The following is an 18,420-nucleotide window of genomic DNA, read 5'->3' on the forward strand; positions in this document are numbered from 1 at the left end:
GAGGCAAGAGGAAGTACAGTGGTACCTCAGGTTACATACGCTTCAGGTTACAGACTCCACTAACCCAGAAATAGTACCTCGGGTTAAGAACTTTGCTTCAGGATAAGAACAGAAATCGTGCTCTGGCGGCAGCAGGAGGCCCCATTAGCTAAAGTGGTGCTTCAGGTTAAGAACAGTTTCAGGTTAAGTACGGACCTCCGGAATGAATGAAGTACTTAACCCAAGGTACCACTGTATAAAAGTTTACCTCCTTTGTTACAGAATTCTCCACCAGAGGAGGCAGGTGAAGTCATCACACAGAAGGTCCTCTCTAGGAAATTTAAGAAGCCTCTGTGCTTGTCTAGCAAAACATGTGTTTCTGATTGGGCTGCAAACACCACAAAAGAAGAAGAGGAGGAGGAAGAGGAGGAGGAGTTTGGATTTGATATCCCACTTTATCACTACCCTAAGGAGTCTCAAAGCGGCTAACAATCTCCTTTTCCTTTCCTCCCCCACAACAAACACTCTGTGAGGTGAGTGGGGCTGAGAGACTTCAGAGAAGTGGGACTGACCCAAGGTCACCCAGCAGCTGCATGGGGAGGAGAGGGGAAGTGAACCTGGTTCCCCAGATTACGAGACTACCACTCTTAACCACTACACCACACTGGCTCACAGGATTCCATGAATCCTCAGTGGGTATACATTTGTTTAGTCCTATTGATTTTTGGAATGCACCAGAGAGTTTACAAACCCTTCCCCAGAGATTCACTGGGCATTTCTGCCTTGAGAATGATAATGTTGGAGCCTGGGTGCCCCCACCCCTTGCAGTATCAGAAAAGCCTTGAATAGATTAAAAGCCATATTGTGACATTTTCCCGTGTTGACAGCTGTCAATTTCTTTATCACTTTTGTAGGCCTTTTCACATAGTGACGGAGACAGAAGCTTTTAAAAATTATTATTACCGGAGCATTTGGTTTTAAAAGGACAATAATTGGCAGGAGGCAGTAATGGCAGGTGTGTCCAAACTACTAACTCATTTATGTGTGTTAAAAAATGATCAGGCTTCCAGCTGGCAGTACCTTTTAAGAACACAGTTTTGACTGGAACAAGAAATAGTCACCACTACAGAATTGCGCGCTGTTTTTGAGTTTTGCTATTTTTTGTTGAAATGAAAGAGTTATTATGCGGTGGAAGCATTCAGAGTTCCAAACAAATAAATGAATTGCAAAATTCTCATTTTGGATCCTGTCAAGACTACTGCTTTCCTTCAGTAATGGGCATGCACATGAAAGCTCTTGTTCTGATTTCAAATGTGGGGAAATGGGTGGGGCTGGCTTTGGTACCAGGGAATAAAAGGTAAAAGTAAAGGACCCCTGGATGGTTAAGTCCAGTCAAAGGTGACTATGATGTTGCGGCGCTCATCTCGCTTTCAGGCTGAGGGAGCCGGCATTTGTCCACAGACAGTTTTCCGGGTCATGTGGCCAGCATGATTCTCAGAGGTTATATTTTCTGAGAATCCTCCGGAAAAACAATCTTTCAAAGGACCTGTTGATGGCATTTTACCATTGTACTGTGGAGAGTGTATTAACTTATGGTCTGTGTGTGTGGTTTGGGAGCTGCACGGTCAGGGAAAAAACAATGCTGTCCAGGGTTGTAAAGACTGCGGAGAGAATAATTGGGTGCACTCTTCCCACCTTGGATTAAATCTATGCTTCCAGCTGCCATAAGAAAGCTGCAGAGATAGCGCAGGATAGTGCGCACCCCGGAAATGATCTCTTTCAGTTTCTGCCTTCTGGAAAAGAAGGTACAGGGTTATAAAGACTAGGACTAGCTGCCTGAGAAACAGTTTCTACCCAAATGCGATTTTGGTTTTAAACGCAGTGTAAGGAGTCTCTGTGCTGCTCCTCTGCAATGTGGGACTGCACACTTCACTTCCTACGATTAAACACACACACACACAACACTACCCTGTGGGAGGCAGGTGGCACTGTGGGTTAAACCACAGAGCCTAGGACTTGCCAATCAGAAGGTTGGCGGTTCGAATCCCCACGACGGGGTGAGCTCCCGTTGCATGGTCCCAGCTCCTGCCAACCTAGCAGTTCGAAAGCACATCAAAGTGCGAGTAGATAAATAGGTACCGCTCTGGCAGGAAGGTAAACGGCGTTTCCGTGTGCTGCTCTGGTTTGCCAGAAGTGGCTTAGTCATGCTGGCCACATGACCCGGAAGCTGTACACCGGCTCCCTCGGCCAATAAAGCGAGATGAGCGCCGCAACCCCAGAGTCAGCCACAACTGGACCTAATGGTCAGGGGTCCCTTTACCTTTTTAAGGAGTCTCTATGGGTGTATATTGTATTAAAAATAGGGTATCAGAGTTTTTAGGGGGCTAATCAGGTTGAGATAGCTGGGATAGCAGGCTTGTTGGGTTTTGAATGTTTTATGTAGATTTTTCAATTTCGTTGTTCTGTATGGGACAATGACAATAAAGATTTTTGTATAATAATCCACTACTGGTGCATTGAGGACAATGACAAGTGCCAGAGTGTATGGAAACACCATTTACCTTCCCACCACAGCTGTACTTATTTATCTACTCATGCTGGTATGCTTTCGAACTGCTAGGATGGCAGGAGCTGGGACTGAGCAACGGGAGCTCACCCTGTCATAGGGATTCGAACCGCCAACCTTCTGATCGGCAAGCCCAAGAGGCTCAGTGGTTTAGACCACAGTGCCACAGCCTTATCCCACAGGGTATTTGTGTGTGTGTCTGTGTGTGTCTGTGTGTGTCTGTGTGTGTGTGTGTGTTTAATTCTGGGAAGTGAAGTGTGCAGTCCCACATTGCAGAGGAGCAGCACAGAGGCTCCAAATGCAAAACAAAGCACACAGTGAAAGCTTGTCCCTTAGGGATGGCTTAATTTTAAATGGTGTACAAGAAGGACTTCTGACATGCTGATATCACAAGGAACATTCAATAAGCCGCCTGTGACACTATAGCAAGCTTTCCAGCACTAAGGGAAATACAGCAGTCATTGTTATTAGGGTCAGAAATGAAAGACTAAACTGAAAGACCACCATGCTAGGGTTCTGTACAGATGGTATTGAACATAAAGAAGGGGAAAACAAGAGAAAAGGAAAAGAAAGAAAGAAACTATAGAAAGATAGAGTAAAATAAAAGGACTTCCAGCTCTCTGCAGCTACATATGATATTCATTCTTTAAGATCCAACCATTCTACCTTCTATAAACCAGTATTTTTTCAATCTGCAAATCCATATATTACAAGTTCATTTTCTCTTTCATGCAAAAAGTCCATAAGAAATTTCCAATCCTTAACAAATGTCAGTAATGATTTTTCTCTAATTAAACATGTTAGCTTACCCATCTCAGCCAAGTCCAATAATTTTATCAGCCAATCTTCTATAGTGTTTAAGGCTGTGTCTTTCCATCTTTGTGCATATAGCAGTCTCGTCACAGTAATCTTACATTGGAGTAATCTTCCATAATCCTTTTCTAATTGTATGCCCATTAGCCTCAAAAGAAAGTGTTCTGGCTTCAGTTGGATATTAACCTTTAGAATCTGCTGTATCAATGTATGTATTTGTATCCAGTAACTTTTAGCTTTTTCACAAGTCCACCAGGCATGATAAAATGCTCCTTCATATTTCTGGTGCTTCCAGCAAACGTTTGAAACATTGTTATACATTCTAAATAGCTTCTTGGGAGTTAAATAAATGTTGGGAGATTCAGAATGAATAAAAGGAAGTCCTTCTTCACACAGTGCATAGTTAAACTATGGTACTCAAAGGAGGCAGTGATGGCCAGAGACGTGGATGTCCTTAAAAGAGGCTGGAAACCACAGAGCTCTTGTGCTCTGATCCTGCTCAAGGATTTCCCGGACATGTCGCCATTGTGAGAACAAGATGCTGGACTAGATGGGCCCTTGGTCTGATCCAGCGGGCTCTTCTTATGTTCTTAGTTAGTGATTAGAACAATGGGGGGAAAAATTGGTTGTGGGGATGGCAGTATTTGCTTCAGACATGATTCCATTGGCCTCAATACTTTAGGTGGCTGCAACCAGAAGCAAAACAATAGTATCTCTTATTTTTGTAACACTAGGTTACTTCCCAGCCCTGTAAAAGTCATAGGTTTACACATAGATAGACACACACACACACACACACACACACACACACACAACCCTTCATCCAGGCATGCAAGAGAATCATAGAATCAGAGTTGGAAGAGACCACAAGGGCCATCGAGTCCAACCCCCTGCCAAGCAGGAAACACCATCAGAGCACTCCTGACATATGGTTGTCAAGCCTCTGCTTAAAGACCTCCAAAGAAGGAGACTCCACCACACTCCTTGGCAGCAAATTCCACTGTCAAACAGCTCTTACTGTCAGGAAGTTCTTCCTAATGTTTAGGTGGAATCTTCTTTCTTGTAGTTTGGAGCCATTGCTCCGTGTCCGCTTCTCTGGAGCAGCAGAAAACAACCTTTCTCCCTCCTCTATGTGACATCCTTTTATATATTTGAACATGGCTATCATATCACCCCTTAACCTCCTCTTCTCCAGGCTAAACATGCCCAGCTCCCTTAGCCGTTCCTCAGAAGGCATCGTTTCCAGGCCTTTGACCATTTTGGTTGCCCTCCTCTGGACACATTCCAGTTTGTCAGTGTCCTTCTTGAACTGTGGTGCCCAGAACTGAACACAGTACTCCAGGTGAGGTCTGACCACTAACAGTGGCACTATTACTTCCCTTGATCTAGATGCTATACTCCTATTGATGCAGCCCAGAATTGCATTGGCTTTTTTAGCTGCCGCATCACACTGTTGGCTCATGTCAAGTTTGTGGTCAACCAAGACTCCTAGATCCTTTTCACATGTACTGCTCTCAAGCCAGCTGTCACCCATCTTGTATTTGTGCCTCTCATTTTTTTGCCCAAGTGCAATACTTTACATTTCTCCCTGTTAAGATTCATCTTGTTTGTTTGGGCCCAGTTCTCTAATCTGTCAAGGTCGTTTTGAAGTGTGATCCTGTCCTCTGGGGTGTTAGCCACCCCTCCCAGTTTGGTGTCATCTGCAAATTTGATCAGGATGCCCTTGAGTCCATCATCCAAGTCGTTGATAAAGAGAGGCATTATAGCTGTTCAAAAACACATTCCAGGCAGGCAAAACACTCAAGGAGGGTGCAGAGCAGGGTTGGCGAGAACCTCATGTTCCAATCATAAACATCTAGATGGCTGAGGCCATTAGAGGGAGAGGGAGCACCATTCTATCTTGCCTAGATCCAGATCCCGCCGAGAGCCCTTTCCTTTTAGCTACTAATTGCCATTGCTGAGGCCATCAGTGGGAGAATAATCAAGTTCTCATTGTACTTAGATTCTGCCTGGCATGCTGGTGTAAAGGGCCTTGAAGAACAGAAAGTGGAGTCTATAGCTTTGAAAGGAAGTGCTTTCAGATTCTAAAACCTTTCCTCCATGATACAACCTGGGTGGTAGAATCAGTGTGTGGGAAGGTAGAAAGGCTTTGCTGGATACACATGGCTGTATAGGTCAGAGGTGACTGGATAAAATGAAGATCATGAGGGGCTTGGACTTGAACCATGCAAGTAGATAAATCAGAGGTGGAAGATTTTTCTAACCTCATGGGCCAGATCCTCTGGGCCACTTTGACAGGTGTGCAACAAATTTTGCAAAACACACTTTCACTTCCAGCAATTCTGCCTATGGGTATTGTGTTGACTTTTGTTCTGGAGATCCGGATTCAAATCTCAGTTTACTTCTGAATTTGAGGGACTCAGGGGCGTCTTACCCATAGAGGTTAGTGCTGCAGGGTGCCAAGTTCTGGAGGGTGCCAGGGAAGCGGCGGAGGCTGGATGTGGCACCTCCCGGCATCAGCTTGCTGCCCTTGCCCGCTTCCGCTATATGCCTGGAGCCTCCGTCTGCTGTGGCCACTGTGGCATGAAGTGGTCAGCTGAGCTGGGAGGCACCGCATCCAGCCTCCACCTCTTCCTCGCTGGAGGAGCCACCCTCCAGTTGCTGCCCGCCTCCTCCATCCTTGCCGACAACGCCATCCTCCCTAAAAAACTCTGGGAAAGGGGGGGGGCGAATGCTGCGGGTGTGAACATGCCTCCCACATGGATCACGTCCGCAACCCAAGGTTCCACTGTATTTTTAATTAAGTGTAATCCAAAAAATGTAAAGTGTGACTATGACAAACACAGCTTTGTAGAATGGCATCCTCACAAATACGAGCTCCAACCAAAAGAAATCATGAATGGATTTGTTTAAAATAGATTAATCCGGTGGACTTTGTATGTTTAAACTTAATCTGGTTTTACATTAGACCCATTCTGAACCAGAGGGGGCTTTCGGCACTGTCCTGCTCCTGAGTAATGTGCGTGAACCCTGATTCTTTGCATATTTGAAATTGCGGCTGCTGCTTGAAAGCAGCTGTTGCGTAATGGGTTATATGCTGGATGCAGCACATTGGGTGGGCTTGTTCCAGTCACTATTGTGCTGCCAAGCCTCCCTCAAGCGATTGTTGTGAAGACAAAATGGGGAACAGAGAAGCCATGTATCAGCAGATACATTTATAGTGCGATCCTGTACATGTCAGCCTGGATACCTCAGTTGCTTAGAGCATGGTGCTGATAAGGCTAAGGTTGCAGGTTCAATCCGCATATGGGACAGCTGCATATTCAGTGTTTCCCAACCTTGTGCCTCCAGCTGTTTTTGAACTACAACTCCCATCATCCCTGACTAGCAAGACCAGTGGCAAGGGATGATGGGAATTGTAGTCCAGAAACAGCTGGAGGCACAAGGTTGGGAAACACTGGACTAGATGATCCTCAGGATCCCTTCCAACCAGGGATGAAGGAAGGGGTGTGTGGTGCGGGCGGGTCGCCCCAGGTGTCACCACTGAGGGGGGTGACAAAATGCTGGGTGGCACTCATTGCAGGGCCTGCAGTGTGCCAGAGCCATGTGTCTCTCCTGGGAGTGACGCGGTGGCTTTGGTGCCCACAGGCTCCGCGCTGCCCCAAAGGGTCCACCCGGAACCTCCCCCTCAGCTGTAGGGCGGCTGAGTGGGAGAAGGCAGGCAGACTCCTTGGAGGCCCCGCCGGAACGTCCTGCCCTGGCTTGCCCCACCCCACAGGTGACTGGCCCCGCCCCCAGGCTCATTCAGGTAAGCGGGTATAAGATTGGAGATTTCACAAGAAATCCAATATTCAGGTAACTTGCAACTTGCACACATTTAACTTGTGCTTATTCAGCGTTTTCCACTTGGTAGAATACTTTTCCAAAAAATTATTGGGGGGACAGAAACAGTGCAGGCATTTTATGCTGAATTCTTCCCCGTTAGTATGAATGGAATTCTAAAGCCATTAAAAAAAACAACCAACAGCTTTCACTTGGTTAAAAGGGTTTTCTTTAAAGTGCTTTGAGCCAGCAGTGGGGATTCAAAAGATGCACCTTGGATAACCCCCCCCAAAAAAAACCCCCGTATTGTTTATAAGCAGTTATTAGCCACAACAGGTAAGCATAGCCTCCAGAGGCAGGATACCTTTGAATGCCAATACTTGGGGGACAGGCGAAGCATCCAGCATTCTCTTTGGGGGTTATCTACCCCCAAAGAGGAATCGGATGCTGGACTTTTGATCCTGCGGGGCTTCTCTCGCGTGGCATCTCTCACTTGCATGCTCAGGGTCACGGAAGGGGCTTTTCTTTTTTAAAAGGGAAGCCTCCTTGCACCCCCAAATGTAGCTGTGCATCGCCCTCCCCCCCCCCCCCGCCAGCAGCGCTGCACCACCCAGGTGGCGACTAGCAGCCTGAGCGCGCGAGTGCGCGGCGAAGAAGATGCAAAGGAGGAGGAAGGCGCCGGGAACGGCGACGAGCCCGCTTTCGTGATCGCCTCCTCCGCCAGCCTTGCGCTCCCTTTCGGCGGCAGACAAAGAGCCTCCCTCCCTCGCTTCTCGCCCCCTCCGCAGCCCGGTCGCCTCGCCCAGCAGCAGGCGCCGGGAGCCCCGCTTCGGGACCAGGGAGCGTCTTCGGCGCCCGCAGCCTCAAGATGGCTTTCGCTCGCCTCTGCATCTTGCTCGCTTGCTGCTACTGCTGCTGCCGCCTCCCAGCCGCCGCCGCCGGGGCCGGGGCCGCCGCCGCTGCTGCTGCCGCCGCCGCCGCCGCCGCGGGGCCGGCCGAGTCGGACGGGGACCCTTCGAAGGAGATGGAGTGCAAGCTGAAGAGCATCACGGTGTCGGCGCTGCCCTTCCTGCGGGAGAACGACCTGAGCATCATGCACAGCCCGTCGGCCTCCGAGCCCAAGCTGCTCTTCTCGGTGCGCAACGATTTCCCGGGGGAGATGGTGGTGGTCGACGACCTGGAGAACACCGAGCTGCCCTACTTCGTGCTGGGTGAGTCCGGCCTGGACGGCCTCCCTCCCTCCCTCCCTCGCCCGCCCGCCCGCCCGCCCCCTTCGGCCTCGGCTCCGCGCCCAGCGAGGGGACCTTCCCCGTCCGCACGCGGCCCTAGCCTGGCCGGCGCCGGGCTTCCCGGGGCCCTCGGCCCGGCTGGCTCTGCCGGCCACCCTGCCCCGCCGAGGCCCGCCGAGCGAGCGAGCGAGCGAGAGAGTGCGCGGCCCTCGGCGCCTTGCCACCTGAGCGGCGGCGGCGGCGGCGGCTCGGGGGGTCGGGTGAGGCACCGGCTGGGCTCCGCCACCAGGCCCAGCGGGCGGGAGGCGTCGCGTAGTTCCCGGAGCGAGAGCGGAGGCTGCGACAGCTGCTTCTCCCTCAGCCGCCTTTCCCGACCCCTGGCCGACGGGAGGAGCAGCCACACCATGAGGCCATCTTGCTCCGTATTGCCCACACGGACTGGCAGCGGCTCTGCAGGATTATTTCAGGCCAGGGAGTCTCTCCCAACAGCCCTCCCTGGAGAGGCCCGGGGATGGAACTTGGGCCTCCTTCTTGCGGGGCAGGCCAGGGCCAGCCCAGCCCAGCCCAGCAAAGCCGGGCCTACCTGCCCCCAGTGCAGCCCCTGGAGGGGGCAGGTGGGGGCCTCAGCCTCCCTCTGAAAGAGCAGCTGCCACCCCTGCCAGTCTCTGGGCGGCTTGAGGAGGGAGCTTGGGCCAGTGGCGTAGCGTGGGGGGTGCAGGGGGGGCCGGCCGCACCGGGCGCAACATCTGGGGGTTAGGGTTAGGGGGCGCAAATCCACGGGTTAGGGGGCGCAAATTACTTGCCTTGCCCCGGGTGCTGTCAACCCATGCTATGCCACTGGCTTGGGCCTGCCCAGCAGGTGCTGCCAGTGGCCAAGGCGGCCTGCCATGGTCAGTTGCTTGCTTGCTTGCTTGCCCAGAGAGGCAGGGATGCTGTGCCCAGGCAGCCAGCCAGTGCGCTGCCACTTGAGCTGCCATTTGTCTGCCTGCTTGGGGTCGGAGGGGGAGTTTGGGGAAGAGACGGTGGTGCCTCTGGTTAGAGCAGCACAGAGGCTTCAGCACCAAGGGCTCCAAATCTCCCAGTGGCGGTTGCTTGTCCTTAGATGCAACTAGGTTTCCTCTCCTGGAACATCCTGAGTTGCTGATCTCTGATACTCTGAGCCATAGAAGCCAAGCAGGTTTCTTCTATCTATTTATCTATTTGTTCCATTATTTGGTGACATACGGCGGCACAAAAGTTTCCAAAGCATCTTGCAGCGTCTAAAAATGCACCACTGTTATTGCAGTGGCAAAGGCCTAACCAGGTAGCATTTAAATTATAATAACACAGGTCTGAAAAGCCTGAGGGGGTGGGAGGAGGAGTTTTCTACCAGGTTCCAATCGGACAAAGGCAAACCTCTGGGAGAGAGTTCAAAAGCTGAGGTGCCACCACATAAAAGGCCCAGGCGTCCTGCGTGCTGCAGGAGATGTGTACTTCGCTTTTTTGCATACAGAAGCCATATGCACCCATGCTAGGGACCTTTTGTGCATGCAGTAGCAGGTTATATTTTCTCAAAATCCTCCATAAAATGTGCTCATTCTGGTGAGTGAACATTTGAGATATGACTTGGATTATTAAGTCTCAGGTTTTGACCTGGATTTTCAGGGATTTAGCTTTAAGAGTTCAGGGAAAGCCACAGAATCTCAGGGTGAGGAGGCAGCTGAAGGCAGCGTGCTATTTTCAGCCTGGCTTGAGGGCTTTTGCTATTCACTTCTCCTCCATGTCAGTCACCTCAGGCATCAGGAACCCCTCAGGCACCCTGATGTGCTAGGTGCAATCCTATGTCATTCTCTCTAGGTGACATATGCTACCAGACTCAATCCCCTTTTAGCTGTCAGCAGCACCTTTGCGGCCAAACATGATCTGATGCTTGCATTCATGATTTTAAAACAAGCAGAACCCAAATGTGGGAGGATAATTTTCATTGAGATTGGATTGTGTAGGAGGGTGAGGATGAACCCTTTCTTCCCTTCCTGAAGTCCCAGCGAGGCCCCAATATTTTACTTGGCAGTAATGCCTTTATCATCACTGCCATATGCATTCCTTTTGGCCTCAGCTTCATGGAAACACTGCTTTTGCCAGGGATTGGCTCCACTTGGGAGTTCTACTCAAGAGTTTCTGAGTAGACCCAATCCCTGCAGTTCTGTTGTTTATATGACATCAGGTGCAGTTGGACATGGCTGTGGAGAACTGGCATCACGAGCCAAATGGGGCTAATTTGGCCTATGGGGTAGATGTTCCTCATTGCCCAAACTCATTGCTGTAGTGCCTCATTCTGCATTGGATAGCATTTTGTGGTTGCATGCCAGTTGTGGGTATGCCCAAGACAAAAGTGGGCATCTCCACCTGCACACATAAACCTCACAGTACATGCATGCATGTGTACATGTAGCACATGCATGGTCATACAGAGGAGGATTTGAACCTACAGCCTCCTCATCTAGGTCACTGTGCCACAGTGGGCCAATACATCATGATATGAGCGCTGTTAAAATGTGTTTCTCATGCAGCTTGTGCATTATTTGAAGGAAAATATGTAAATCTCTCATCTCAGGACCCAAAACAAATATATGTCAATTGCTCATTTGCTGAGCTAAAAATGATTATCAATCTTATAAGCAAAGTAGAATTTAATTGTGCAGGCTGCTTTATTTGTTTTTTTTATGATATCAGTGCATAACCCCCACTCATCCTGTCAACAATCTAATTCTCCCTACATAATTATTACAACACCCTCCAATCATCTACATGCAGGTCACCTTCTGCCTGTATGACTCATGCATCCATCAAAACTTCAGTATCGTCTGCATTACATGGTCCTTCCACATGTGCCTTATCTCTTGCATGCAAATTATATAAAGATATGCAGAGTCCTGTTGTTGTTTTTCTTCTTATTGCCTGATGTGCAACTGTGTGTCCTCCCTCCACACCTTAAAGTTCTACTGTCCAAAAATACTGTCAGATTTGTTGCATTCTCACAACTTAACCCTATCTAGTACTGTATAGCTATTGAGATGTTCACTATCATATATACTTGGTCCACACTTAACGCTGAAACACAGACCAATGTGCTTGACCCTGTGTCTGTTTATTTCAGACTACAGGTTGATCAAGTGAGTCCCAACCTGCAAAGTGAAGTGCTACCTAGTTTTATCACTTCTTAGTGGCTATCAGCAAAGCACTCTTCTTTTGTCCTAGTGTAGGAGTCTGGAGTATGTTGGGATTTTTGGGGGCGGGGGGAGGAAACAATGAAAGAAAGTAAAAAGAGAGAGAAAAGAGCGATACAGAGAAAATATGTGACAAAGGATAGTGAAGGAAAGAGCAGTGGCCTTTTATTTTAACGCTCCATCATCCAGCCTGTAACCCCTCATCAGCTCTAGAGCTAGCCAGCTAGCAAGGGACTGATTTGGAGGAGATCTTCCATTTCTTCCACATAAGAGCCTACAGGTCTGTGATTCTCTGAGGGCCTACATCAAAGTGGCCCTAGTTTTTACTGCCAGTCTCCTAATTTTTGACACCTGGCCTTGGCAAATGCTACATACATACATATGTACAGAGTTTTATTTGTATGCCACCTTTCCATTAACAGTTCAAACCATGCTCAAGGTGGCACACAACACTGCAAATTTACATAATTGCAAACATAAAAAGTGGTCATAATAAATAAAGCATCAAAAGTTGTTGTTGTTGTTTAGTCGTTTAGTGGTGTCCGACTCTTCGTGACCCCATGGAACAGAGCATGCCAGGCACTCCTGTCTTCCACTGCCTCCCGCAGTTTGGTCAAACTCATGCTGGTAGCTTCAAGAACACTATCCAACCATCTCATCCTCTGTCGTCCCCTTCTCCTTGTTCCCTCAATCTTTCCCAGCATCAGGGTCTTTTCCAGGGAGTCTTCTCTTCTCCTGAGGTAGCCAAAGTATTGGAGCCTCAGCTTCACAATCTGTCCTTCCAGTGAGCGCTCAGGGCTGATTTCCTTAAGAACGGAGAGGTTCTTGCAGTCCATGGGACTTTCAAGAGTCTCCTCCAGCACCATAATTCAAAAAGCATCAATTCTTCGGCGATCAGCCTTCTATATGGTCTAGTTCTCACTTCCATACATCACTACTGGGAAAACCATAGCTTTAACTCAAAAGTACGGAACCAAATTAAACAATGTCCACGTGAATCACAATAATTTCTAAGATTATGATACAAAAATCGATAACAGCAACAATCTGCCTCCCCAAACCCCTAACCAATACAAATAGCCTAACCCAACTCACTCTTATTCTGGCTTTTGGGGAGATGTTTGGGATGCCTTTAAAAAAATATTTCTTCATGAGCTCATGGAGGCAATAGAGTTCCTCTTCTTCATATTTCTGCCTACTTGCCTCAGTCTCTAGGTTGTAGAAAATGCATTTTGACCACAGTGCGCACCCATGGAAATCCTTGCAGATGGGCAAAGAATGCCAAAGTTTCTTTTAAATGTACCTTTTTCAAACAATCATGATTAGTTTACTCAGCACATCTTGCTTCAGAGGCCAGCTCAGTACAGGCTGCTTCAGGTAAATTAATAGAGCTTACAGTAGCTGGAGAAGTCTGAAGTGCTGGTAGTTTATGTGATTCTAATGAGACTTAGCCCAGGTATGGAAGACATGCTAAGCCTTTGGCTTAGCTCAGTGTGGTGCAGGAGCAAAAGGCTGGGTTTGGAGCAAAGCAAATGTGAGTCCATACACTCATACATTTCCACTAATCCGGCCCCCTGGTCCCTGCAGCTGTTTAATCTGGTCCCTGCAGCTGTTTATTTCCAGGGGTAAAATCCTTAAAAAACCTTGCCAACTAAAAAAGCTCAACAACTTTGATTGGCCCTATAGGTCGGTCTTCATGGCCCTTCACTTCATCAAATCTGGCCCTTAGTGTGGACTAAGGCAAAGTTTGACTAAGTGTGATGTGCAAACCAGGCCACTGTGCAGCAATAGTGAAACAAATAAAAACAAAACAAAAAACACAAAAATTTAGTTTTACTAACACCTGCTTATTCCTAGCCACAGAATGCTATTTCAAGCCCAAGTTTTATAGTACTTCTGGAAAATATAAAGCTCAGGTATTGATGGCTCTCCACAAGAAATTAGTTTCACAAGCGTATAGCAGTTACTGAAAAGAGCACCACATGTGCTTGTTCAAATATGCAGATATGAATTTGTTGAAACGTACATTATGAATCAGCTAAAATGGCTTAATTGTAAAGAATATTTAATTATAATTATTATTATTATTAGAATTCATATACCGCCTTTCATTATATTGCTAAATGTCCTTATGTATGTGAGGTTTTTTTCTTTGCAGAGGTATATTAGTATACAGCTGTTACTAGTCCCTTGTGGTCCATGAAACGTGTCTTTGTTGGTGGGTGTATGGGGGGGAGGGGAAAGAGAGAGCTGAGGTTGTGAAATGTACATGGTAAATATAGACAGAGCAGATTGTGCTAGTGCTGGCTCATGCAGAGTTGGCATAAGGCAAGCTCCCAAACAACCGAATCGAATTCCTGCCTCCCCACCCCACCCAAAAGCTTCTACTTCATCCCTACATTTTAATATGCCTCTGGGCTTCCACGCAGAAGTTTGTGCCCATGACTCAGTTGCAGCGATGGGGTGGCTGCAAATTGGGCTCTTGGCGCATTTGCTACACAGCCTCTGCTGCAGAAAGACCTGGTGAGGTTGCCATGGCAACACACAGTGGAGGACTGTGCTATTCAGGCCAAGGTTTTCCCCACTCGCAATGCCAACCCATGGGGGCATAACTGGAGTCTCAATACAGTTTAGGATAAACCACCAACAATTTCTTCTCTCCCTTCCTAATCTGTACTCTTTCAGCCTCCTGAACTTTTAGGTGTGTGAGAGAACAGATGAAACCCGGATCTTGGAGTATGTGTAAAATCTTAAGAGGGTTGCTGTGATAATTGCATGTATGTAAATAGCTTGATCTGTAGCTGTTCATTATTTATTTTCAACTGTTTAACACAAACGTGACATGGTGCTTGCTCGGTGGGGTTATAATGTTGAAAAGAAAATGAATAATAAACATGGTGCAGAATGAGAAGAGAGCTCTCAACGATGGAGATGCAGGACTACAGAGAAGAGATAACTAAATGTGCCATAGAGGAAAGGTTTGGGGAGAAGGGAATGTCAAAGTGGTGGGCAGGAGGAAGCTGATCCAGGCACAGGAGCATTGTAACTGGAAGACACAGGTGGGAAGGGGCAAGAAGGTCGTGAGAAATAAGACATAGAAGGTCCAGGGCAGTGGCCCCAAAATTTCTGATAAAAAGTGGGTCACACTTTTGTAGCATTGAAACTGGTGGCATACTTACACGTGAAAAGATAAGTGAGTGTTGCCCTCCTTCCCTCAGGCAAACTTCCTGATTGGAAGGCGACAAACTTAGAGTTGAGAACCCCCACCAAGAGTAGGTGCTTCTACATCTCTGGATCTGGAGTGCTCAGTTGAGCTGAATCACACCAGATTCAGAGATCGGATAGACTTCTCACCCTCCCGGCAGAGGCCAACCGGAAGGAGGCAACAGAAAAGACCTCTGCAAGGTACTCATCACCCGCTTGTTAACTGAATACACAAAGGGGAAGTGAGATCATGCGTGCTGGTGTGCCCTTGACATGGGCACACCTGCTGATCTCCCCTCAGCTTCCATATGTTCAGCATTAGTGTGAAAGGGGCCTATGGGTGTACAGTTGTGTGTGAGGCTGTCCATGGGGCAATCAGTATTTCTGATCACACAAGGGAGAGCTGTGAGCATAGTGCATCATTTCTAGAGACACTTTTCACACAAACAGTGATTTGCACAAACATGAAGGTATGCTTTGTCCTTCTGTTTGTACAGTGAATGCTTTGTGTTCGTGTGTAACCTAAGTATAGACTTTTATTCCTATCATGCAGAGTTCCAACAGGCAGGCTATTTTGTATGTTGGCTTTTTTGGCACTCAGGAGCCATCACAATTTAATTATTTGTTGCAGGCAGCATACCATTGTGCCCTGACATACATTTTAGGAATTACTAGCATGGGAGCTAGAATTCGGTACAGCAATAAACAAGGATTTAGTATATGTTCAGAGGAACACTTTTATTACTTCTTCACATTGCTGAAGGTTCTGAAAAAAGCAGTGGACAGATTCCTAGTCAACCTTGATTGATCATTAATCAATATTCATTGTTAGTGGCCAAGCCACTAAGGATGATAGCATATAGCTTAGAAAAACATGTATGAGTGAATGTAATAACCTTTATGTATTTAGTTTTGCAGTGCCTTTGAACAGGAAAAAGATGGAGCGAAACTAGATTGTTGCTCAGTTGATGCGGGATCCATATCAAACAGCCTCTGAGCACTTGGGCCTTTGGAGTCTGATGGGATTAATTCAATTCATAACAAGGAAGGAAGAGGTTGTATCTGTGTATGTTGTTAACCTCTGTTAGGAAGAGGGCAGTTTAATTGGTGCAAAAGTCATCTGGGTTCATATTTGCAACCTTAGACCTCTTCATTCTATATAAAGAGAAACTGTGATTTGAATATGATGGGTTGTGTAGAAAGGAAACTGACCTGATCTACCAAAGGCAACAGCAGAAAGGGTTGGAGCTGAATATAGGAAGCTATTCAGCAGACAACCACAATGCTGGTTGTTCCTAGGACTCTCCATTTAATTACACTGTGTTGTTTTCCTCTCTCACACACACTCAAGATGGGCAGGCAAGGAAAAAGTTCTTAAGTCTTCTCAGGCAAATTTTCAGCTCAGTGTTCTCCTCCCAAGCTGCTTACAAGATATGGGGGGGCCCATGCACTTTCTCCTGCAAGTGGGAGAGCATCAGTGTGCATGCAGTTTTGAGTTGAAAAACAACTGGAGAAGAAAGTGTTACAAGAGAAAGGGATAAGAAGCTTTTCTTCCTGCAACTTTCCCACTCTCAGTTGCAGCCTCCAAGACTGCTTTACAACACACACTGTTTGGGGAAAGTAACACACAATTCCATGTCATGTTTATCTGGTGAGGTCCTGAGAGTAGACTCTTTTGAAGTTAGATTTGCAGCAGTGTTGCATCAGGAATAGCCAGGCCTCCAGATGCCTGGCCCTGTTTCTTCCTGGAGTTAGAGTATCTGAATACCAGTTGTTGGATACCAAAGAAGAGGAGAGTGTCCTTGGACTTGAATCCTGTTTGCTGGTTTCCCACCGGCATCTGGTTGGCCATTGTGAGGATGCTGGACTAGATGGGTCATTGGCCTGCTCCAACAGACTCTTCTTATGTTCTTAAAGTACTTTCATCTCCTCTTGGCTAGAGTTCTTAACCCTGGAGAGGTTCCAAGTGGTTCCAGTGAGGGGGGAAAGTATTTGACCCCCTGCTAAATTTGCCCGTTTGCCCTCTGTTGTTATTCTGTCTCTCACAGCTACAATAAACCTACCATTAAAATTATGGACTGGTCATTTCTTCATCAGAGGGCAAACGGGCAAATTTTGAATTATGGTGCTGGAGGAGACTCTTGAGGGTCCCATGGACTGCAAGAAGATCAATCAAACCTATCCATTCTGAAGGAAATCAGCCCTGAGTGCTCACTGGAAGGGCAGATTGTGAAGCTGAGGCTCCAATACTTTGGCCACCTCATGAGAAGAGAAGACTCCCTGGAAAAGACCATGATGTTGGGAAAGATGGAGGGCAGAAGGAGAAAGGGACGACAAAGGACGAGATGGTTGGATAGTGTTCTTGAAGCTACCACTGTGGGAGGCAGTGGAAGACTGAAGTGCCTGGCTTGCTCTGGTCCATGGGGTCACGAAGAGTCGGACACGACTAAACGACTAAACAACAACAAAAATACTTTCCCCCCTCACTGTAGGTGTGTCTTGTGGTTCCTGAAACTGGACTCAACTTGAACCCTCTTACATGTCTAGTCCTGAAGTTGTAGGGGTGACTCTGGAAGCTTGTTTCTCTTGCAGTAGCATCCTAAGAATTAGAGCTGAGTTTTTGCAGCCAGAGAGCTCCACATCTGCGGCAGCTGGTGACTTGTCTCCTTGGCTCAGGTTTTCAGCATTTCTCTATAAGGATGTACACCATCATTTTCATCTGAAAACTTACTAGTGATAAGGATTCACAGGTGTTGCAGTTGGGGCAAGGTTGTTGCTGGCTGACCCTGGCAGGGAAATTCTTGCTGGACTTGCAGTTGCTCAGTCCTATCGATGGGCAGACAGTTTTGGAGACTGTGTCTGCGTTACCAGTTCCATCAGCAAGACAGCATACAGGAATGACTACAGCGGTCATTTCATCTACCCGTCGCCTGTGATTAGTCTGGGACACACGACTCCAGTTTTGCCTTGCAGTGGGCTTGAGGTTGTGTAGAAAGCACTATTCTGAGCTTTCTGTATGCTGTCTCTTTGACTTAGGACTGTGAAAGCAGCAACCACGACCTTCAACTAGATGAAATACTGGAGAGAGTTTCTTGGAGTACATGATGTCTTAAAAAAATTAAGCTGCTGGTGTCCTTTTTGGTGATGTGCACAATATGGAAGTGAGCGTTATGTGTGGATGGTGTGATGACTGTGGGTTCAGACCCTCCATCTTTAGGGGTTGAGTCTAGAGATATAGGGTGGGAGAGGAAATGGTCCTCAGAGCCAGTTCTAGATGCTAAAAAGAGCTTGTTGCACCTCTGGCCTAAGGAGATCATGTTGGCCCCCTTTGACTCCTCTGATGCCAGTTCAGGAGCCTTCCTGTGTGCTATTGAAATGACAACTGTTAAAGCAAACTATGGCCCTTTGAATAAGGAGCTCCTCTCACTGAAAGTGGAGCTATTTATCAAGATATAGCTCCTTTTTAAGGCACAGTCTAAGGTTTACTGGTGCTGCGGCATTCAAACAAAGACGAAGAACCCCCAGTAGCACAATGGATCAGTGCATCTGGCTGTTAACCAGAAGGTTGGTGGTTCAAGCCCACCCAGGGACGGTTGTGGGC

General features: G+C 47.5%; 1 protein-coding gene across 2 annotated transcripts in view; it reads left to right on the forward strand.

The window, feature by feature from the left end:
• The first annotated feature begins 8,033 nt into the window (after window positions 1-8,033).
• The window catches only part of ASTN1 (astrotactin 1), a 246,493-nt gene continuing 236,106 nt past the window's right edge, over window positions 8,034-18,420 (forward strand). For both annotated transcript variants that reach the window (XM_081865108.1, XM_081865109.1), the window contains exon 1: window positions 8,034-8,391. In XM_081865108.1, coding sequence (XP_081721234.1) covers window positions 8,049-8,391 — 343 coding nt within the window. In that variant the 5' untranslated portion in view covers window positions 8,034-8,048. The remainder of the gene's footprint in view (window positions 8,392-18,420) is intronic.

Source organism: Podarcis erhardii (assembly GCF_964252035.2).
Source record: "Podarcis erhardii genome assembly, chromosome: 6".
Taxonomy (NCBI): domain Eukaryota; kingdom Metazoa; phylum Chordata; class Lepidosauria; order Squamata; family Lacertidae; genus Podarcis; species Podarcis erhardii.